This window comes from Drosophila montana, unplaced genomic scaffold (genome assembly GCF_035044405.1).
Source record: "Drosophila montana isolate Dmon_TW-CO22-7 unplaced genomic scaffold, ASM3504440v1 contig_2667_1, whole genome shotgun sequence".
Taxonomy (NCBI): domain Eukaryota; kingdom Metazoa; phylum Arthropoda; class Insecta; order Diptera; family Drosophilidae; genus Drosophila; species Drosophila montana.
In genome coordinates, this window is record NW_026997534.1 from 235464 (window position 1) to 259910 (window position 24447).

General features: G+C 39.4%; 2 protein-coding genes across 2 annotated transcripts in view; one reads left to right on the forward strand and one right to left on the reverse strand.

Annotated features, from left to right (window-relative positions):
- LOC135429462 (putative mediator of RNA polymerase II transcription subunit 26) overlaps positions 1-23034 on the reverse strand; it is a 36814-nt gene extending 13780 nt beyond the window's left edge. The window contains exon 1 of the mRNA XM_064683765.1: positions 22752-23034. The gene's annotated coding sequence lies outside the window, so the exon portion shown is untranslated. The remainder of the gene's footprint in view (positions 1-22751) is intronic.
- Rac2 lies at positions 5987-7624 on the forward strand. The gene has a single exon (XM_064683780.1). It carries the CDS (start codon positions 6399-6401, stop codon positions 6975-6977), a length of 579 nt encoding a protein of 192 aa, XP_064539850.1. The 5' UTR covers positions 5987-6398; the 3' UTR covers positions 6978-7624.
- Positions 23035-24447: the final 1413 nt, after the last annotated feature.

Consider the following 24447-nt stretch of genomic DNA (forward strand, 5'->3'; position numbering starts at 1 on the left):
GCGTGTTATTAAATTAAATAACTTTTAAATGGCTTACATACAAGCGACAGCACACTCAACAGCAACAACAACAACAGCAACAACAGCAACAACAGCAACAACAACAACAGCAACAACAACAACAACAGCAACAACAACAACAACAATGGAGGCGTTATTCACGTTCGTGTAAAAGTGAAAAATTAAGCGTTTTTATTGCGCTTTTCGATGGCAACACTGCACAACATAGCACTGATCCCGGCAGCAACTGCTTCCTGCTGCTGGCAACATGTGTGTACAATGTGTGTGTGTGCGTGCGTGTGTGTGTGTGCTTTGCATAGCGTAAGAGGCGCCGCATGAAATACAAATAAAACAAGCAGCAATAAAAATAAAATACTCTTGTAGCAGCAAATTGTTAATGTGATTTTTATGCAATAGCCGCTGGCAGCAAAGTGAGTGTGAAGGTGTGCGTGTGTGCGTCTGTGTGTGTGTGTGTGCGTATATTTATTGCATATTTATGAGCGCAGCAGTTGTCTTTAATTGCCAAAGGCACAGCTCAAGTCGCAGCTGATTAAAGTCTTCGATACGAAAGCCGTTGCCATCAGCTATATTAAAAGTGTGCGCATTGTTCAAGCTCAAACAGCGCACAGATACAGATACAAATACAAATGCAGATACAGATACAGCTACAAATACAAATGCAGATACAGATACAGCTACAGCTATAGACAAGAGATATTCAGTGCTTCATTGTGCGGCAGTTATGAGTGAAAGGCGCTTTATTTATTATAATAGCATTCCTGGCGGCTGTCATCGGTGTATGCTGCCACTCCCCCCCACCCCCGCCCCACCCCTCCCCATCCCCGCGCAGCTACCGACTGTCTGCCCAGATTCAGTCAGCCGTTGCATTCATTCAACGCTTTCTATTTTGCCACCGCATCCCTCCTGCTCTGCGGCCCGTTGTCGCATTGTCCTTGCAAATGAAGGAATGTCGCCGCTGGCGGCTTTGCATAACAGCTCGCAGCTTCCTTGACGGCTAACATGCCCCATTGTTGCAGCCACAACAACAGTTTGCAACGGCAAACGTGCCACACGCCATGCCAAATCCGAATGCCGTATTGAATAACCGTCGAGCCTTTGAATATGCAACACTTTTTGTGGCCTACTTTTTGGGGCGCTGCTGGCAACAAACATTTTTTAATGAACGCAGCTTTAATTAAAGCCAACAAATAACAACAGCCTGCTGACAAATTTAAATTGCACACACACCCTTTCCCCCTCCCCCCCCCCCCCCCTCTCTCTTTCAGCAGCAGCCGAGCTCTTCGAGTGCCTGGCAAGTGGTTAGTTAACTCGTCTTAATTATAATTAACTGCACTGCTGAGCGCTAGCTAAAAAACTATACATGTGTGTGTTCCTGTGTGTGTGTATTTGTGTTTGTGTGTGTGTTAGTGTGTGTGTGTCTCGGTCTCGTCTGTTAACATACGCTGCTGCCTGGCAAGTTCAACCACAAGAAATTGTGCAGGAAATTGCCGTAATTCTTTGCAACTCCTACACCCAAACCCCCCCTCCCCCACCTGCCCCTCCTCCTCCCCGCTCCACTCTCCCTGCCGTTGTTTTAGGCCGGGTCTGCACTTCTTTCTTCCAGCTGCCTGAGTGCAAAAGTAAATTAAGATGCTGGGCGTAAAGTAAAAGTCGTCGCGGGTAAACTTGAAAAACGCCAATTCAACAGGCCCGGGCACATGTGCCAGCTTTGTAATTGAGTGTGAAAAATGCCGACTAGACGAATTTGAGATGCTCTTCAATTTATAGTTAGCTTCGTTTACTCAATAAGCTCAATAAGATAGGTAGACTGTAATTGTGGTCTACAATTGGTTCGAAAGGAAGATTCGTAACTGAAACTTCATATTCGTATATAGACATATTCTTGTTTTCTCTGTCTATTCTATTTGTGCTTCCAATCAAGTTAGAAATATTACAAGTAGAGTTTAAAATCGGTTAAATTAGATAAAGATATGTAAAAATTCGAAGTAAGGAATAATAATAATAACAAAGACTAAAATATATGAATTATAATATAAAATAATAAACTAAAATATGTATAATAAAATAATACAAAATAAAAATGGGTAAATTTGAATATGGTTTGACAATCTAATATATTATTAAAATAAAAAATGAACAATAAAATATTTAAAAAAAATATATGGTAAATTTTGAATATGGCCCATTAATATAAATTATTAAAATAAAATTAATAAAAATATTGAAAAAATAGATAAATTTCATTGTTCTCTAGTTATTGCTGCATTTAAATAAGAATTTAATTCAAATTTCAAATTAAATCCTACTAAAAATAGAAAAGGATTCAGAATTGGCTGGCTTTGTTGATAAACTAACTTTTATAACTATAAACATATTTTTTGTTCAATTAAAACACATTTGAAATAAAGAAACAAATTTAATAATTAAATGAATACTTTTGATACTCGCAACAATTTAGACTTCCCGCCGAGCTAAATGCTAACCTAGATAAAAAGCGTATAATGCTGCTTTTTTATGGTAGAGCGTAATTACCGCCTGGCACATCCTTGTTAGCCTGGCAAGCAGGACGCTTAATGCGCTGCATTGTCTACGGCTTAAAGTCAACAAGTTGACGGGAATGTATTTTAAAGCAATTTTTATTGGCTTGCGAGATGTGCTAAATAATGCAGCAGGCCATTAAGCGAAAAGCTGTTGAAAAGCCAATCCACCCGCCTTCTGTGTGCGTTGCTGGCCAGGATTATTATCAGGATTATCAAATGTCAAAGGACACATTTCGTCACCGTGCCTTGTTGCTATTTACTGCCTACAAATATGGGCGGCACATATCATTTTTTTGCCCCTTGTTTTCTTTTATTTTGTCTTCTTACAATATGTATGTCTATATGGCAAGCCAACTTTTCATTTCAAATTGCTTGAGGGTCTTCTGTGGTTGGGTTGTTTAGCGATGTACACAAAACACAAAAAAACGAAAAAAAAACAAAAATTGAATAGACGCTGGGGCCATTCAGAGCCAAAAAGTCAACAAAGCGTAGCCGTGCTAGATAGAGCGACAAATAACCCCAATTGAATGGGGGGCCCTCTTGATGATGGCAATGGCTAGCAGACGTGTGTGTGTGTTTGTGTGTGTGTGTGTGTGTGTGTGTATTGACAGGCCAACAACTTTATTCATAAGCAGTTCCAGACAGACAGACAGACAGACAGACAGAGGGACAGACGTGATCCCAGCCAAACCAAACAGAAGCTGGAAAAACTATGAAGCTGCCTGCATTCACATATATATATATATATATGTATATATGTATATGTATGTATGGTCAGCATTCGGAGATGACGACACGTCTGCGAGCGATAACTCAGCTGAGTTTATGGAAGCGTAAGAGCCAAAGCGCCGCACGGTATGCAACATAGTTTTTAAATTCCAGAAAAGCGCTCGACAAGAGCTGCCACGTTGTCGATAAGCAGGAAACGTGTCAGGAATTGTCGTTGTTGTTGCTGCTGTTGCTGTTGCTGCTCGCTTATGCTGTTAATTTATTGTAATGCGCAAAGCAATTTGCTGCAAAAAATTTACAAGCGTATTAAGTGCCAACTATTTGCATAAATAACAAGAAATTAATAACAAACACACGGTGCCATGGCAGCAGCCGCATAAAAGTTAATAATTGCTGCATGTCAACAGGCGGCGGCGGCGGCCATTGGAGGCGTTTGGGGGCGTGCCGACATGTCGCATATAAATGAAAAATATGTAGCACACACACACACACATATGCATATATATACATATAGGAGAAATAATAAAAGTGCAGGCAATCCGAGTGAAATGACACTTTATCACTTGACAGTAAATGCGTTTTATTGCGCTACTCATTAAACAAATTTAATTTGCAAACAGTGCAGCCGAACCGAACAAGTGTTAAATAAATTAATCTGGAGAACTTTTAAAAGTTCAGCTTAAATACATATGCATTAAAAAAGTAGCAGTTTGCGCTTCGATAAGTTGCTTATCGATTAGCTAGTGTTGTAAAATTGTCTTGGCTTTTCGCTTTGGTTAAGCGCAGCTAACTTCAAGTCGATCGCAAGCTTTCGCCCTTACAAACATTGTCAAACATTGCGAGCATACCTTGCATATACTTGAATACAACATATTTATTGGATGGCATTTAAGGAGATTACGTCTATGGGAACACATGCGAATGCCTGCATTACCGTTAGCAACTGTGGATCGCATTCAGTTGTTTACACAGCAGTTAAAGTGTTAAATTTATTGTTGGTCAGCAGTCAGGCGGCTTATATTTGTTTTTTGGGTCGGCATCGGTTCAGGCTGCGGTTCTTTAGCTGCGCATTCATTCATTATAGTCGCACAATGCGAGTGTGTATGTCTGTGTGTGTGAGTGTGTGTGCGAGTGTGGCCGTCTGGTGTGGCAATAAAAATGGCGTGCATATTTTTCAGTTTGTTATGCATTTCCCTGCCACTTTTGTTGCAACAACAATTATGAATAACTCTTTCACTCTACTCGCACTCACTCGTAATGGCCCCCGGCTGTGGCCAAATGTGGGCGTGGTGGGCGTGGGCGTGGGCGCGAGCGTCTGTGCTGTATGTACTCATATTTACGTATATATTTCACTTCGCCAATTACGAGGCAACGACTGCGACAGTAATCAAATAATTGTTGCATTCGCTGTCATATATTTCACTCCACTTTAATTATTTGCCCAGTTTTCCCAGTTTTGTGTAATGTTAAGTTCAAAACCCTATTACACCTATTTGATAAATATGAATATTTTCAAAATGTTAGCTGAGTCAAACAAAGGGCTCATAATCTGTCACAGAGTTTAAAATGATAACACACTTTAGCAAAAAATCGGATTGTGTTATTCAATATAATCGTGACTCAATCGCATTAAATGTAGCACATAACCTAAAAGTGTTTCATCAAAAAAAATCCCCCCACCGATAACGATAACACGCAGCATTTTTGTCACTTGAACAATTGTTAATTGTTCTGCATATCTATATACATACATTTTTTTTATCATTTATTATCACTTGCATTATCCACTTAATATATTTATGTAAATTTATTATAAACAACCATTTTCAGCGCCTATTTAATTATCCAATTACCGGCGCTAAAGAAATTAACTGAAAAAAATGTGAAAATATTTCACGAGCCGCTGAAGTTGTTGTTGTTGAAGTTGTTGAATTGCGTTTAATTCGAAACGCGCCGCTTTAACAATTTTTGCCCATGCATAGTGTGTCGGGCGTTGGGGAGTGGGTGGGGGGGGCGTGGTCACAGTGGCGGAAACATGCACAAACAGCGTTTTGTGTTGCATTTTTGGCTATCGCGTTTTGGCCGTCGCGGATACGGATTTTGGTTTTGCGTTTTTGGTTTTTGGGGGATTTCGGTTTTGGTTTTGGTTTTGGGGTCGGTTTGTGTCGATTGTCGATAAATTGGGCAAACGCGTGCATTTTTGCGGTCCATTAAAACAGTCAGCAGCAGCAGCAACAACAACAACAACAATGCGTGCGCTGTGGGCAAGGAAAATTTCATGGAAAGCGGCGCACAAATTTAGAAGAAAATTCTCATCAAATAAGACCAAAGCAAGGTCAACTGAACGCGCTGAACGACAAGTGCGGCGCGTCACAGTTTCTCTCGATCGCTTGCTCTCTCTCTCTCTCGCTTTGAGCTCTCTCTTTGCGTTGAGTAGATCAGACGTCACCAACTGATGACTCACGCAGCGTTCGAGCACTGTACACGTTATGCACGACGCCACTGTTGCCTGTTGCTGTTTTGTGTGTGGGAGCGTGCGCGGCATACTTTGCGCAGGCCGCTAGCACAAGTGCGCGCAAAAGAGACAGCTAGTGTGTGTGTGTTTTGTGTGCAGCTGTTAAGCCAGAGTAACAACAGCAACAACGATAGCAACACATATTTTTTCTGTTTAACGCTCTCTGGCTGTCCGCTCGCTCGCTCAGTGACAGCGTCGATTTCACAGCGTTTGGGTGTGTTTTTATTTTGCTGCTCGTGCAAAATTTCTCCATGCGGGCCACAAGTTAATTGCAAACAAGTGAACAAAAAGGGCAGGCAAAATCGTAATCGTAATCGAATGCAAAGATTAACTGCACATGCAAAACTACAACTGTGTGTGCGTATTTGTCTACCTGTGTGTATCTGTGTGAGTGCGTGAGCAAAAAATAAGCAGATACGAGTTGTATAATCGCCAAAACTTGTTGAATTCGCTGCCTCCCTCGCACTTCTCTGTGAGTGTAAATTAATAAGCTACCTACAAAAGATACACAAAGAAACTAAAGCAACAACAACAGCAACTACTAAAACAGCAACTACTAAAACAACAACAACGACAGAAACTGAGACGACGTCATGCAGGCAATCAAATGTGTTGTTGTTGGCGACGGCGCCGTGGGCAAGACCTGCCTGCTGATCAGCTATACGACCAATGCCTTCCCCGGCGAATATATACCAACTGTATTCGATAACTATTCGGCGAATGTGATGGTCGATGCAAAGCCGATTAATCTTGGGCTGTGGGATACGGCCGGGCAGGAGGATTACGATAGGCTGCGACCGCTCTCGTATCCGCAAACGGACGTATTTCTCATTTGCTTCTCACTGGTGAATCCCGCCTCCTTTGAGAATGTGCGCGCCAAATGGTTTCCCGAGGTGCGTCATCATTGCAACAATGTGCCCATCATTCTGGTGGGTACAAAGCTCGATCTGCGCGACGATAAACAGACCATTGAGAAGCTGAAGGACAAGAAGCTAACGCCCATTACCTATCCCCAGGGATTGGCCATGGCCAAGGAAATTGCAGCGGTCAAATATTTGGAGTGCTCAGCGCTGACGCAGAAGGGTCTGAAAACGGTCTTTGATGAGGCCATCCGCTCGGTGCTCTGTCCGCCCATACGTAACACACGCAAACGCAAATGCATATTGCTCTAGATGAGTGCGAGGGAGGGGTCGCAGCAACAAAGTGCACTAAATTGTTTGACGCTGCGTGAGCGAGAAGGAGAGCGGGAGAAGAGAGCGAACGAAGCACAAAAAAGCTTGCAAAAAATCATTCGCTTTAGTTACAGTTACAATTACAGCTACATACATGTGTGTGCGTGCGTGCGTGCGAGCGTGCGAGCGTGCGTGGGAGAGAGTAGGTGAGCATAGCCACGCACAAGAACAAAGTATTCTTTTTGTTTTTGTTGTTGTCTAGTAATGTGTGTGTCTGTGCGTGTGTGTGTGTGGGGGGCAACGCATTAAATTAGAGGGGGGCCACAGTTGACAGGCATTAGCAACATATGCATATAAACATGTGTATATGCATATATATATACAGCAACAATTGTATGACAAATGCGTTGAAAATGTCTTTGGAAATGATATAAAAATAAATTGCTATAATTAATTGTAAATAAATCTAGATGATGTGAAACTTGGCGCAAAGCAATACGCAACGATAACGGCTTATCAAACCGAACAAATTTGTTGCACATGCCCATAAATAAATACACACCAGAAGAGAAAATAAAAAAAAAAACATGCCTCTTTTCAAGCAAATTGATTAATTTTCATGAAATTTAAACATAATTCGATTAATTCACACCGTTGTGCTTCCAAATGTGCAAAGTGCAATAAAACAAAAGTAATAATAATAATAATAATGATAATGATAATAAAATTGTAAACAATTAAAAGCACATGTAATGCCTTTTATATGCATTTTCCTTTTTGCCTTTAAATGCGCTTAGGTTTTTAATTTATTTAATTTGATTTTAATATACACTAAATACATAATAAGCAGACAACACACACATACAAAATATGACAAATGTTAATGAAATGCAACAACTATTGCCAAAATGTGCTCTTTTTTTTATACATATAATGTTCATGTTTAATGGACACACATTTTCTATCGATTTATACAAAAGAAAACACACACAATTTATTTATATTAACACATAATTTACTGTTAAAAATGTAATAAAATAAATTCACGAAAATTGTAAATAAAACAAAATTGAAGTTTTTTTATGTGCGTTTAAAAAAATAAAAAAAAATGTCTTAGCTTTATTTTGATTTAAATTAAATTTATTAGAAAATTTACAATACTACTTAGTCTACTATTAAGTCTAATATAAAATTAACAAAGTTACGACGGTGACTATATACATCGATCTGGGAGATCGATTGAATGAGAGAGCTCCGCAATCTCCTCCGCGTTCGGACTCCTCCAATTCGACGCCTCTTCAGAAGGCGCCTAACCAGTCGATTTGGATGGTTTCCCAGTCGCGTTATGTAGTTTGCAGTCTGTTTGTTTATGACGTCCCCGACTTTGGGCACTACTCCTAGGTCTTTTTCCAAATCGGAAGTTCGCATATACCAGGGGGCACCACCCTGATTTTCGAAAGGCGCGATTTTGCAGCAACACCTTAAACTTGAATACCATATCGCCAGGCCAGGAGCTAGCTAGGCAGGTTTTGTTTACTTTGTTTTTTAAAGATACTGTTGAGCAGCCATCTGAATTTGCCTAATCTGCTTTTCAGGGCTCCTGTGAAGGGTTAAACGCCTGTCTAAGTGCACCCCTAAGTATTTGTAGCTGTTGTGGTGCGTCAGGAAGACTTCCGGACTCCCTGCGGAGCGTGTTCCCTAAAGCAGATTCGTAGATTGGTACTTCAGCTGCTCCACCAGCTGCTCCACCGCTCCGTTTGGGTATGCAATGAAATTTTGGATTTTTGTTCGTCTGCCTGTTTTTTTTTTCACAAATTTTGGATTTCCAAACAAAATTAAAAAACGTGGTATGTCGATTCCAGAGATCAGTACGAGTTCAAAAAGGTATAACTTTCCAAAATCAGAAAAATCGGAAAAAAGCGAAAAATCTTCAAAATTATAACGGCATTTTTTCGCGTTTTTTAAAATAGCTGTATCTCGGGCCAAATAAGCCCCGATCTTGGAAAGTTGGGGTCTCGTTCGACTCGTGGTCACAGCCATTTTCAGCCAACATCGTAATTTTTGCAAAAAGTAGTTTTTCTCAAATTGGGCCATTTCTTAGAATTCAGATTTTTGGGTGTCCAATCGATAGTCGGGATCCGTACGAGCAGAAAGAGGTATATCATTTCGAAATCGGACATATGGAACAAGGAAAAAAAGCGTAACAAATCTATCTTTTAGGTCTGACAACAACAATTGCATACTGTTATCTTAACTGTTTGTAATCAGCCAAAAGATAATTAACTATTTTTGTTACTATCGCCAAATTCTGATATGGACTTCCGCTAGCCGAGCCGGAAGTTCTGTCCCATCAGCCTAATCATAAACAATATATGAATATTTGTACACGGCTCATTATGAGCGAAACGCCGGAGCTGTTGATTGATTGCCAATTGTTGGGTGTGAGTGGGGTAGGGGTGGAGTAAGGGGGGTATGTATAGGGGATTGGGGGCAACATGTTTGAACGTCTGCCTGTTGCTCGTTAGTGGCCGGTCGCAGTGTGAATTTGACAAATAATTACGCAAAGCAACCTGCTGTGCGGCTGGCAAAGACAGCACTCATACGCACGCCTCCTCCAACTGGCCCATTGATGCCCCTGCCACGCCCCCTTCTGACAGAGGCAATTCAATGCCAGTGACACATGTGCGTATGGCAACTGATGGATGTGCCACGTCGTCGTCATGTTTTGTCTGTGGCGCGACAAATCGCATAATTGACCCAAATTTCAAAGCGTCAACAGCTAAAATGCAACCCCCGGCAAAGGTGTGCGTGCGTGCGTGTGTGTGTGTGTGTGTGTGTGTGTGTGTGTGAGTGTGGGGCAGACAGCTCGCGCCCAAATGCCACATGCAACACATAGCAATTGTAGCTGGCAATTTTTTTTGTTTTGTTTTTCGGTTTTAGTTGATTTAATTAGCTGAACAAGCACAGATATCTGCAGATCTAGTATAGTAGATATATAGATATAGTACAACTGCGACATGCACCTTTGGCACGATGGCAGCGGCAATAAAAATGCCGCTAAATTGTGTTGTCGCTGACAGGCGTGGAATTTACAACAATTATTTGTTGTAATTTCTATGTTTACATGCAACATTTTCGGTTTCTCAAACCGATCCAATTGCAACACACGCAAAAGCTGAATTAACACCTGAGCTTCAACATTTTGTTAACTCGAAGTTAGAGCCTTGAACTATGAACTGGGCGAGCAGAAAGCAGATCTCGATGCAGCACAAAATATATCAAATTCAATTTGGGAATTTTTATCAGCTGGATTAGAGTTAAGCGAATGCTGGAACCTTTAATCTGCCACTAAATAGATAATTTGGCTTTACTGAACAAATTTAAAAATTACCTATAATATATTCTTTTTGTCAAAAAAAAAGTAATAATTTTTTACAAAAGAGTTAAGCAACCGGATTAGATTTTAGACCTGCTACTTAACAAGTTAATTGTTTTAGCGAGCATAAAAATAATATACTAATTATATATTCTAATTGTCAACAAAATAAATTAAAAAATAATTCACAAACTTAGTTGAGTTTTAGCGAGGGACTAAAACTTTAAATCTTAGTCGCTTTTCCGAGCGGTAAATGAAATAAATAAAATAATCAAAAAATGAATTCTAATTGTTAAAACAGAAAATAATATTTCACAAACTGAGTTAAATTTCTAGAACCTTTAAAGGCATAAAGCCTAAATAAAATCGAAGTAAAGCATCTATAAAATTAAATGTCAAAAAGAAAATAAATAAACTATGGCATATTTAGAGCTAAGCGGGAGCTAGAATCTAAAATATTGAAGCCTAATACAAATTTCTTGTGTTTCCCTGAGCAGAAAACAAGATTTGTGAGAAGCGGAAAAAATAAAATCAAATCCAACAAACCGAGCTGGATTTTATTCCTAATGATCGTAAATATTGTGAAATGGATTTTCTGCGAAAAAATGAGTATATTTTATTTGTTTGCCGCAATCAGTAGAATATTTGCCACGGCTTGTTGACTGCGGCAAATGCCGTTGCGCTCTGCCTGTTGCAAGTTGCATATGTAATTGTAATTGGTAATTGAATTTTGGGTGAATTTGTCGCGAAATCGAACGAAATCTCTGGTGTAAACTTGGACAAAAATCAAAATTGCGAACGCATGCAAATTCATTGACAACCGACGCATAATTTATGCCACATGCCACGCAAATTATGCAACGTGTGCTTTGCGAAAATTAAAAGGATTTGCCCGCTGCGCCAGTTGGTGTCCTTTTATTCGCCAGGACATGCGGGTTACGCATTAGTCGCAACTTTGATTAGTTTAACAATTTGGCTAAACCAATTAAACGCACGGAGCAACTGCGCACAAAATCCACATTGCAAATGTGCCCCGAAAAAAAAGAAAAACAAGTAAGAGGCTCTAGTCGGGAGCTCTCGACTAGGGGATACCCTAAACCCTCTTCTTCCAACAGGCGATAGGTATTAAATGAAAGATACTTGATTCTAGAAGCTACATGTCAAGTTTGGTGACTCTAGCTCATATTATTTGCTGAAATTGTTCAAAAAACAGGATTTATCGATTACTTGAAAACGGGGCAAGCTATAGAATATCGGAAACAAACTCGATTTGCGCGGTGACTAGGAGAACCTACAGCTAAAATTTCAAGTCTCTAGCTCTTATAGGGTATAAAAAGAATGTAATTTGAAAATTGCTGAGCCGCCAAGTGCGGAACGCAATTTGTGGCATTTTCATAGCATCGGCCACAAATTTTCTGCAAAATGCCAATAAAATACGCTCCAGCGCAAAAAATTCCATTCGAAGAAGGTTGGAAAAAAAAAATGTGTGTGCTCTAAAAATATTTCACACTTCCGCCGAGAGACAAAGGCAAACGGGGGCCACCTGAGCGGCGACCGTCAACAGGATATGACAAGGTTGCCCACCCAGCCCATTCACCCCACCCCCCTCCCCCTGCACACTCCACCCCTTCGATCTAGTGGCTACTTGTTTCAACATATTTTCAACGGCAACTTCCTGCCGGCAACAGCGCCTTTCACAAATTATGATGATGCCGCCTGTGGCTGCTGCAAACAGCCAAAATGCCAAACATCCCGGCACACGAATATGTTTATGCGTGTTCGCAAAGTCCTCCACGGGCCAACATAAAACAGACGCCTGCCTCTCCACACACCCTTACGTCTTGAAAGTAGCCGCAACATTGTCATCAAGTTTGCAACATGCGCGTCTCGACTTCAAGATTTTTAAATATAAAAGCTTTTGATAGGGAAAAATGCCTTAAATTGAACTATACGTAAAATTTCTGTGAGGAAACTTGGTAGATATATTTTTAAATTTTCAGAGCCGCATTTGCCAGCGATCTGGCAGCACCAAATATTGCTTGAGCGATTCATGAACTTTCACTGATTAGAAGATTAATTTTTGATACTATTTGTTACTGTAAGTATTGAATCTCAAGAAAATGTACTAAAATACACATTTAATCTAAAGAAAATACCAAAAGATATATAGTTATATCTGTTAGCAATCTGGCAGCACCAAATGTTGTTTGAGCGCCTTAAGTTGACTCTGCTTAAATAGCTCATGATCTAGCCCCGACTAAAAGGTTAATTTTGGATAAGATTTATATCTGAACACATTTAATATAAAGAAAATAAATTAAGACACATTTGTACACCTGTTAGCGATCTGGCAGCACCAAATGTTGCTTGTGCGCGTTAAGTTGGCTGCGCTTGTAATTTTGCATAAGATTTATATGTGCACATATTGAATCTCAAGGAAAAAGCATTTTATTAAATATGATTTAAAAAGAAGGATAAGCAATTTGAATATAATTAAACAATAAAATACACAACTATTGTCACAAAATGCAATATGCTGCAATATCTGTTGATTTGTTAAAATATTTATTTGTGCTATTGTTGTGCGTCTTGAATGACCCAAAGGGTTGCCTGGGGACCTGGGGACGCTTCAGCTAAATATGGTAATAACAATTTAACGTTTAATCGATGAGCTGGCAGCGAAGCAGCCAGCCATAGAAATGCTCGGTATAAACAAAATGTAGAGCCGGGCGATTGGGCTGGCGATTGATATTGATGTGGAAATGGCGAATGTGGGATTAAGGCTGACAACAAGTCTGAAGCGTGGCCAATATCCGTAGCAGTCAATGGGAACAACGTGTCTTTGGCTTGGCTATTGATAATCTTTGTCATGGCTTGACGTGAGCCAAAAGGATAACACGCCGTTGCGTGGCATGGCAAAAATATGAGCATGAAAAGTCACTAGACACACACACACACAAGCTGGCCAGAGGACATGGCTGGAGGAGTAATGAACTGCGGCTGGCAGACAACGACAGGCGCCTTGTTTGTCCTGGCGATCGATGCAACGGCCACTGGAGTGTATTAAAAACAAAGTCACAGTGCGTGGAGTGTGAGTGTGTGTGTGTGTGTGTGGTGTGTGTCCTGCTCCTACACATGCACAACGTTGTCCTGGCTGTTGTTGCTGCCAAAGTCAATGAACAGCGACGGGCACAACGGCAATGGGACAGGCGGCTCACCAAACACAGACAGGCAGCCAGGCAGGAGGCTGGCTGGCTGGCTGCAAGGCAGGAGAGGCAGGACGCACACTATCACAGCCAGAGCAGGATATGAAAGTTGGCCACAATTAGGATGCTGCTGCTGCGGCTGCAGCAACTCTCAAAGCAATAAAAAAGTTTAAAGTTACGTTTAAAAATGCATTTCATAAATTTAGAGACGGCCCTCGATGAGAGAGCAGAGACAAAAACTTTGATTCAAGTGTCTGGCAACGTCAACGGCGACGCCGACCGAGACGCTGACGCTGACAGCGACAGCGACACGTTTCCGCCATTTTGTTGCTGGCAACTTGTTGCGTCGGTGCCGCGTTTCAAAAATGTCGACAGCTTCCAACACTGCACGAAATTTCCGCTCTGCCCCTCTCTCTCTCTCTCTCTCTCGCACAGACAACAAGCTGAAGCCCGATGCTGAAAAGTTGCCAGCCTGACATTCAAATCAAATTTTTTTACATGCAGGTGTGTAAAATGTGTGCAGGTGTGTGGGTGTGTGTGTGTGTGTGTGTGTGTGCGTGTGTTCAACTGACAGTTTTTAGTTAATAATGAAAATTGCGCTAAAAATACATATAAAACATATATTGAAATGGACAGGCCCAAAGATAATGATGATGTTGTGACAATGCTCATAATGATGATGACGATGATGATGAGGCAGTTGCCTGAGGCACTTGGACGCGCCGCAGGTGGATAACGAGAAGTGCCGCACAGAAATGCACAGACAAAAACAAAAAAACTATTTTCTATTTGTCTTTATTTTTTGGGTTTGTTGTAGCTGCTTCTATTTCTGTCCCGCAGTTATCATTGTTGTTGTTGTTGTAACACAGTTCAAGTATTTTTATTTATTTAATTATATTTCTGCTTAGCTGTTTTGTAAACATTTAAATAAGCCGCACACATTGCGCAAGCATTTTTATTTAAATAAATAAACGTACAAAGGCTGAAATTCAATTAATTTGATTAGCTCGAATTGTGGAAATGAAGCACACAACTAAATAATTATTTGGCTCGTCTGCAGCTTGACATTAATTGTTTAAATTGCAGCCAAAATAAACAAACTTAATTGCGAATCAAGTCAGCAGGAAAAATTGATATGGACAACATTTTCTGCTTGGATTTGCAACAAATGCAATTCGTGAAGATCAAATTTTATTTTAATTAAGCAGCAGCTTAATTAAAACAGAAATTAGACTTTTGCGACTTCAAGACTCAAGACTTATTATCATTTTGTTTTAAAGCTTTATAAATAGTAAATTATATATTATACAACTATCTTTTCATAGTTTTCATGCTACATATAAATCGTTAATGTAGGGTAATTGTTCTTACTATTTAAAATATACTCGTATTATGCTCTGAACCCATTTAACAAGAGTAAAAAGGGTATAAGGTTTTTGTGCAAATGTATGTAACAGGCAGAAGTAAGTCTGTCCAATCATATAAAGTGTATATATGTACAATAGACGATTCGATCTAGCCATGCCCGTCTGTCTGTCCGTCTGTCTGTCTGTCCGTCCGTCTATCCGCCTGTCGGTGTGTATGAACGCAAGGATCTCAGAACCTATAAGAGCTAGACACTTGAAATTTTGAACGTAGGACCTCCTACTGCCCGCACAATACTAATTTGTTTCCGATAATCGATAACTGGTCCCGTTTACAAGTTACCGATAAAAATTGATATCAAAATACTGATTTTTAAGTAAATCTCTCAAGTTGTAAGAGCTAAAATTACCAAATGTATTATATAGCTTCTAGAATAGTATACACAGATAAAGTATGTGTCTTTTTATAGCTACCGCTCAGGGTATCCCCTAGTCGGGCACTCCTGACTAGAATAGCCTTACTTCTTCATTGTTTATTTAGAAAATCTTGTAGTTTGTCATTAAATTAGTTTTTATAGTGTATTATTTAATGCTTTAATTATTAGAAACAGATAAGTATGTATATATATGTAATTTTGACACATCTCTCAACATTTTTCAAGTATCACAGTTGCATCTGAGTATCCAAAGTTCTCTATACCCTACCCATAAATCTCTGGGGACACTTTAACACGCTATGCCCAGGCTTTAGCAATTGTCAAAAAATGAAGCAGCCGCTAAGTGGTTTTATTTTAAATCTTTCACGTACACAACAAAACGCTTTTCCGTTCAAAAAAAAAAAAAAAAAAACTCGCGTCGCGGCCTTATGACAACAAGTTGCTTTTAAAAACTCAACTGTCGCGACAAGTTGCACGAGAGAAAATGATTTGGTTTTGTTTTTCAGCTGTTTTGTAAATTGTCAGTCTTCATTTGTCAGTCGCACCCAGTCAGGACTGGGTCGCTCCTCCTCCTGCTCCTGCTCCCGCTCCTGATCCCGCTCCTCCTCCTGCTCCTACTCCTGCTCAGTGTGCCGCCTCCAAGTTGGCTTAAGTGGCTTCGTTGTCAGACGGAGTTCATGTCCCGGCTTTGTACGTGTATATATATCTAGCATATATACGGCGGGCATGAAATATGGCCCGCCAAGTTTGAGTTTAATCTGTGCTTTAACGTTTTGTTGGCGATTTGCCCGTCCGGAACAGCCGACTGCCGACTGCCTCTCCGGGTTATTGATGGACGTTTAAATTGCAGTTGAAATTGAAAATATTTTTTGCTGCGCCAGAGACACGCCAGTCGAAGGACTTGGCTGGCATACTAATGCTATAAATATTTATTATGCACTCTCAAGGACTAATTTTGATTAATTTATCAATCGATTCGCCGTTGAGCCTTGACATGAAATGTCAGCGTTGAATTTATGGCCCAACATTTCCTCAGTTAGTTTGCTAATTATTTTGCTGCGGCTTTGCGAGTGCCTCACACCAAACAATCAATAAAAGAAAACTCGATACAAATCCTTGGCACAGCAAACCAAACACGTAAACCCACCAAACCCCCACACCCCCCGTCTCTCCCTTCCACAACAATGTACAAAAGCAGTGAGAGTAAATTTCACGCCATTGGCAAATCATTTCCTGACGGAAAAACATCAATCAGATAATAATTTATTTATATGCCGTATTTTTGTATTTAGGCATTTAATACGAGCGCATTTATGTGAATTTTATATGGCCATACACTGTTCGCCCAACTGAAAAAAGGCATATGAGTTGGCTAATTGATTCCAATAGATATGTATATATATGTGGCTAGACATCAAATATAGCCCGCTAATTGTATATGAAAATATTTATGACTTGCATTATTTTCAGCACAACGGGCAGTAGAAAATAAACAACTTTCTATTAAATACAATTTCTTAAGTATGAAAATAGTTAAGCCAAAGCCTGGGTACAAGAATATGTAAGACATAGAACCAGAAAACTAGTTCGAATCGTAATCTGACCCAAAACTGTTATTTTTTGCACTTTACAGCACTAATTCGCAAGTAGAACTGATTAAATTGAAAACAAATTCAAAGCAGCTGCATTTGAATTGCAACCTGGAACCAGAAAGCTGGTTCAAATCGTGAAGTGAACCACCTACTCGTTCGTCTTGTATTTTACAGCACTAATTAAGCAACACTAAATTGAAAACAAATTTAAAGCAGTTGCACTTGAGCTGAAGCCTGAAACAGGAAAAATAGTTCGTATCGTGACATTAAACAAGATATGTTACATTTTGCATTTTACAGCACTAATTTGAATTAGCTGGTTCAAACCGTGAACTGAACCTGCAACTATTTCGTTTGGCATTTTACAGCACTAATTCGAATATAGAACCCGGCTGATTAAATTGAAAACAAATTTAAAGCAGCTGCATTTGCACAGAAATATCCCCATGAACAATTTAAATTCCTTTGTAGATTGTTTTCTTGACCATTTAAAACAGTTCAAAATGTTTAACAAAAGACTTGATTAATCGAAAATTAGCGTTGTTTTAGCACAATTCCAATTAACAGCCTGTTGGGCGCTTGCCTCATTTTCACACTCAGTCGCCAATTTGGGGCATGCACCTTTGTGGCCCGGTTTTCCGGCATGTGCTGCCAAACGACCTTGTCCGTGTGCAGGACAAGGGATGGGGGAGGGGAGGAGATGAGGGGGGGTTGCCGCTGCGGTTGGGCATCTTGTTTAATTCAAAGTGCCAATTTACGGTTACATTTACCCACAATGCACGGCTCATAAATTAGCGAGCATCTCGCAATTGCAATTGCAGTTGCAATTGCAATTGTGGCCCAAATGGTTTTGATATGCTTGGAATTTTCCATTTCCCGGCCGCGCCTCACCTGCCATAAATACACAAATTTTTCGATTTTAATAGCTGCAACGGCTTTCGCCTGCCTGTTTAGATGAAAAGTTAATACGACGGCTGCTTTGATGATGCTGCAAAGACGAACTCGGGTCGCGGGGGGGAGGCAGAGCCAGATACTGGGGCAGCTGCAGGTGCAGGTGTTGGGGCAGGAGCTGATGCTGTAACTGCACAAATATGCGCAGGTAATGTGATTGAGATTTCTCATCTAATTTTTGGTTTTCCGTTCCGCTGGCTATATTTCCTCTTCATTTTTTTTTTTTGTTAATTATAGCGCCCAGCGGGGCGACGATGACAAAGCCGTTGAAATTTTTATATTATCATTACAAATTGGACTATCATGTGTGCAAAAAGCAGCTAACCAGACTGAAAATATAAATTAAGCGCGCATAAATAAACAGCTTGCCGGAAAGGCCGGCGAAGAAAACTTGATTGGCTAAGTGACTGACTCAGAGCCGAACTGGAAGGCACATTGTGCTCCCATTTTCCCAACACGTATTCGCCCTGCTGCACGTCACTGTGTAGCAATTCTGCCAAATACAATTAAAACGCCATAAAGTTCTTTACACACCTATTGATGGCATAAACTATTTCCAACAAATATAAACTATATGCCAGACTATTTATTTGGACAATCGTCACTTAGAAACACATGCTCCCAAGGACAACAGAAGCAGCAACAGCAGCAACTGATTTCGCAGTTTCTAGTCTGCTACAGAATGTGCTCACTTTGTTTTAAATAGAACGCCCTTCTATGCGATTCTCATAAAATCAAGTAATACTTATTGAAAGAGCGACACTGCAATGCCAGTAAGTGCGAAAGGAATGGTAAAGAAAGGGGTGAAGAAAGAGAGAGAGAAAAAATGGGGAAATAGAGAGAAAGAGAGTAACTGAGATAAAGAAATTAAACGAGTAACGGAATAAAGGCTAGAAATTGAGGTGTAGGAGAAAGAGCGAGAAGTGAGAGCGAGTGTGTAAATTTGATATTAACTATGACAAATAAACAATACTTTATATTAAAACATATTACGAAAATATTATCAAACTTTTGTTGGCACTTGAAGCGATGAAAATTGCATAGAAAGGCGATTTACTTACAATAGTATAAGGTATATATTGTTGCTTTTGTATATACTCTTCTGTTTATCAAGATATCTTGACCACACACGGAAGTTATCAGTTTCACTATGATCCGCATATATATGCAAAAACTTATCAACATCGGACAACTATATCATAAAGCTGCGAAAGGAACGATCGGACGAAAAGAAGGTTATTGTATTCCAAAATATTCTTTTTTCCAAGATATTTTCATTAAACTCAGCATTTGCAAGCTTCACTTTTCTCACATATCTACAAAACATATAAACAATAACTTCGTTATTTTTCTCCGAGAAATTAAAATATGTTCACAAGTTTCTTAATCTTAAATATTGTCATTGTCATTGAATCTGATAAAAAAAAATGCAGTTCTCTCTCAAAAAGCCCAACTATGGAAATTAACCATATATTAAAGTTTGCCTTAATTCTCTTCACTAAAGTCTGGTTTCCAAATAGTTTTTATCTTTGTGTGTTTCGTTTACGTTTATATGGTCGTAATATTGTATTATTGTATTACATAAATGGGAATGCAATAAAAGCTATTGCCTGCTGTTAGGCGCCCAATAAGTCGCAATTCGATTTTAATAAACAAACCTCGTCAAGCGGAATGGACGAAGGGGGGGGGGGGGGGGGGAGGGACGGTACTTGAGCCGACATTTGTCAGGCCTAGACCCATTTGCTGGTCCCCAATGTGGAGCGAGATTTGGTTGTTTCATTTGTGTGTGTTCCCCTATCATATCGCTCCGTTCATCGGCAATAACCAAAAACTAATAGCAATAAATGTTGGGATTTTTACCCAGAATAGGCTGTAAAAATTGCGCTGCCCCCACGGTGTGTGTTTAACAACTTGTTAACTTGTTAACATGTCGAATGTGTGTGTGTGTGTGTGTGCAAATCAGGCAATCGACTGTAAGCCACAAACCAAATAAACACCCTTGACATTCGCAGCCACAGGCGGCAAATTTGCGGTTGTTTTCCCATAATAAAATTTACAAATTGCGGTTAAAAATGTTGCATGCATTTATTTTTGCAACGCATCAGCAAATATTTCGTCCTCGATCTCTTCGAGTAATTTATTATATATTTCATAAAAAAAAAAATGACTGATTTAGATAATTAGCTTTTGTATTATTTTGGACAACATTAATCTATGCATTTGGCACTTGACGCGCATAAAGCGGCAGTCCAATAAGATTTATGGCCCAGAAATACTGTGGAACACGCCTTTCGGCAGATGTTTCGCATACAATCGATTCAAAAGAATCAAAAGTTTCACATTATTTTAAACGGAAAAGCACATAAAACTGGAAAAAAAAAGATCACACACAATTAAATTTATTAACCATTTTATGCAAACACACACAGCCACGTGGCGTATGTGTAATATGTGCGCTTTGTGTTTATTATAAATATAAACATGTATCAAATTCGGGTTAAATTCAAATCTTGGAAATTGTTAAGAGCCAGAAGGTAATTCTACGCGTAAATTGATTATGTGCTTATACTAGGTAAATGTGCTTTAAAACGAAAACAATGAAAATGAGAGAAAACGGCGAAGATTTGAAACCCTTGCAGACATTTCCCTTTGGCAGATATCTGAGTATTGTGAAGCTCGTTAATGCTGAGTTGAAAGAAAATATCTTCTTCTACTTTTCAACCGATTGTTGCTATGGCATATTGTGGACCGATGTTGATAAGATTCTGCATATTTATAGAGATATAAATCCTACGTTTGGTCAAGTTATCTTAAGCCAGGATTTGATTTTCGAATGATATAGTATGATATGATATAGTGGTCCGATTCAGCTGGTTCTAAACTATATATATATTGCCTGCGACAAAAAGATGGACCTATGCAAAGTTGCAATACGTTAGCTTTAAGGCTGAGAGAAACACACAGACGGACGGATGAACGGATGGACAGATGAGCAAACGGACTGATAGATAAATGGACAGACGGACGGATAGATGCACGGACATGAATATATCAACTCGGCTGTTGAAGATGATCTATATATATATACTTTATATTGTTTAAGAGATGTCCCCTTCCAAACGATACACATTTGATGACAAAACAATACCCTCTGTTAGGCTGTAACTATTATTTACTTTAACAAAAATGACATTATCTTTAATTGAACATTATATTAAATTGTATTTATTTAAACTTTTATTTAGATCACATACATATATGTATATATAAATGTATATGAACCCAAAAAAACTATTACACCTCTCTTTGAAAAAAACCGTCTTATATTGTACACTTTATTGGGTATCAAAACCTTCAAAAGCCTGTCTACCAAGACCTGAAACTATTCTTCTTCTTTAAATGGAATATGAGAAAACTCCCGGCAATATAGCCAAATAATTTACTTAGTTCTTCTGAACTAGCATTAATTTAAAAGCACAGAAAATTAGCTTGATTTACGTTTATCACAATTTTTGTAATTTATGAAATAAATATTATTTTATAAATAAATACAAGCTCTTTAAATTTGTGCCTTTAACGTTTATGCCACAAATAAAACACAAAATGTCATTGCATTCACACACACACACACACACACACACACACTCGCAGGCTGCAAGACTGCAACATTGGAATTTATATTGTTCTCTCACATTATTATGCTGTTATTTATATATGTATATATATTTTAGCAAAGTTTTTGTCTTTGTAAGCCCGCCCCGCTCTGCAATTCGGATGTCGTCAGATAATCGTGTTGCGTGTTTTGCCGCCGTGTGGCGCAGGCCCGAAAACTTTTGCCACGTAAATGATTTGTTTTGTCAATTATTTTGTTAGCCCAACATGCAACAAACAGGCCCGCAGGAAAGCCAAAACTAACCAACAACAACAAGAGGAAGGAGAAGAACAAGAGCAATGAGAGGCGCCTCAGCTGATAAGATCAAAACAATTGTTGGGCGGCATGTGGCAGATATATTGCTGCATGCAACTGCCAACCGCAACTGGGCTGGATATTAAACTTTTAATTGAGTAGGCGTGGCCAGGCAGTAAAGTATTTGATTTGTGTGTTTGGATATGCCAACTGTTAGCTTTAGACGTAATTGAACCATGACGGATCAATCGGGCCAAAATACTTATGAAGTGCTGCGCCTGTTTAAACAAGTGCGTCCAGTTGCATAAATATTTATGGCACCCAGACAGTGGCAAATCAAAGCGGCTGCTGATTATTTATTGTTAACGGCCAGACGAGATGGGGTCTGGCTCCGGGCTCTGGGCTCCGGAATTGGCCTGCGAATGGCTCTGTGACTGACGCAATGGAACACAATACAATAACAATAACAAAAACAAAAATACAAATTAAGCAAAAAAACAAAAAAAGAAAACTAAAAGAAAAACACACAGAAAAACACAAAGAAAAACACATGTGCATTGTATTGTGTGTGCTCAGTTTTGTGCTCTCAATTTAAATTTCAAAAATTTAATTTAATGCACAGTTGTTAAGGGGCGTTAGCCAAATAGAAAAATACAACAAACTCGGGCAGCAACAAATAGAGAATTATTCGTGTCGCAAGCAGAAATGAAACGAGAAGGCCCAAAATTACTGAACAGGCAATTGAGTGATGGATGGATTGGCCATGGCATCTCCTCCCCCCCATAAAACATTTCCCATACTCAAAAAACACTTTTCCTCCCCCTCCCTTTTTTTTGGAAATTTTTTGCGCCTGTCTTTAATTAACATGCGCGGTTTGTGTTGCTGTCACAAAAAAGGCGAGATTTCCGTGTTTTTTTTTTTGAATGAAAGTAGAGGTTTACCTTTTGTATGTTGCCAGCTGTTGGAATCAGTAGAAAAACACAAACACAATACAATTTTGAAAAATGTTTAACACTCTTCTTCAATCAATCTGCAATTTTCTTTGTGCAATTGCATCGGGCATCGGGCATCGGGCAATCGCTCAATTCATTGCACACAAAAATTTCTCAATATTGCGACACTAATTGCACTTATTTCAGACGCAAATCGCGATAACTGAAAATAACACAGAAACGTCTCAAAAATGCTTTATTCAAAAATTTAATTGAAAACTCGTGCGAAAAACACGTCCGTATCAGCGTGCGGGCCGTTGCCAACTGATGCCGATATTCGAAACGTTTCGGAACAAATGCGAACGCGAAACGACAGCCCAGCCGAAGGGCTGTTCGCGTTCGGCTGCGCAGCGTTCGGCTTTGATCGGGCATTGTGCGCGAAGCAGAAAAGCCGGCAAAACAAAATGTAAATAACAGTTCGGTGTGTGTGTGTGTGTGTGTGTGGGCGAGAGGGGGCGTGGGGGGCTGTGTAGGCAGGAGCCAGTTGCCGGCTTTTGGTTTCAGCTTGAGCTTTGAGCAGATTTTATGCTCTTACCGTACGAAATGGCAGCCGATGTAGCGTCAGGTGACGACTAACCTAACCCAACCCAAACGAAAACCCACTCGACCCACCCCCACACACGCCTTGTTTGCTTTGCGGCTTTTCGGGGTTGCTAGAGTGTGCCAGTGTATGTGTGTGTGTGCGTGCTAGTGTGTGTGTGTGCGTTTGTTTGTATACACTTCGGCTTGGCCTGCAATTGGCGGGAAACTTTGTGGATGCTATTCATGTTATCTCTTTATAGCTTAGCAACATTTTGTATACTTAATGGCAACACAATTCATAATTGGCCCAAAGCTAATGCACAATTGTTTAGGCCATAAATATGAACCGTTATGAGTGTTTGCCTTTTTCTAAAAACCACATTTTATTTCAATTTAAGGCGCATATCACGTGTTTTTTCTTTCCTGGCAACATTTTTTGCATGTTGCCAGCGACAAAGGCATTGCTCATGCGCCCTGTTGCCACCTCCTCGTTCATGGAATTCTTCGGTTTTTTTTCTTCTTATTATGTGACTCCCCCCGCCCCCGTCCTGCTTACCAAGCAACTACACGAAACGAGCGACCGCCTAACGCCTCCAAAGTGACAACCTTTCAGTTTTATCGTAGCCTCAGTGTGTGTGTGTGTGTGTGTGTGTGTATGTATGTAAATAATGTAACAGTAAATTAGCGTGCTTGACACACAGTGGGCGTGGCCAAGCGATGCGTGCGTTGGGCAATCTGTTTAACGTTGACTTTTCAACTTTTTAAAGGCCAAACCACATTGATTGCCCCACAATTGAGTGGTTCAACGATTTGTGGAACACTTTGAAGTGCAATTAGATGAAAGAATGTTCAAAAAATTGTGCTTGATAAATATTTAGACGGTAGTTTGTTAGCAATTAAATGGATATTATATAACAATCATAATAATACTTATAATAATAATAATAATAATAATAATAATAATAATAATAATAATAATAATAGTAATAATAAAAATAATAATAATAATAATAATAATAATAACAATAATAATAATATTAATAATAATAATAATACAAATAATAAGAATAGTAATAATAAAAATAATAATAAGAATGGTAATAATAATAATAAAATATAAAAA

Bases quoted from the DNA above. Each gene is read 5' to 3' on its own strand.
- Rac2 (XM_064683780.1), top strand. From the start codon at position 6,399: ATGCAGGCAATCAAATGTGTTGTTGTTGGCGACGGCGCCGTGGGCAAG.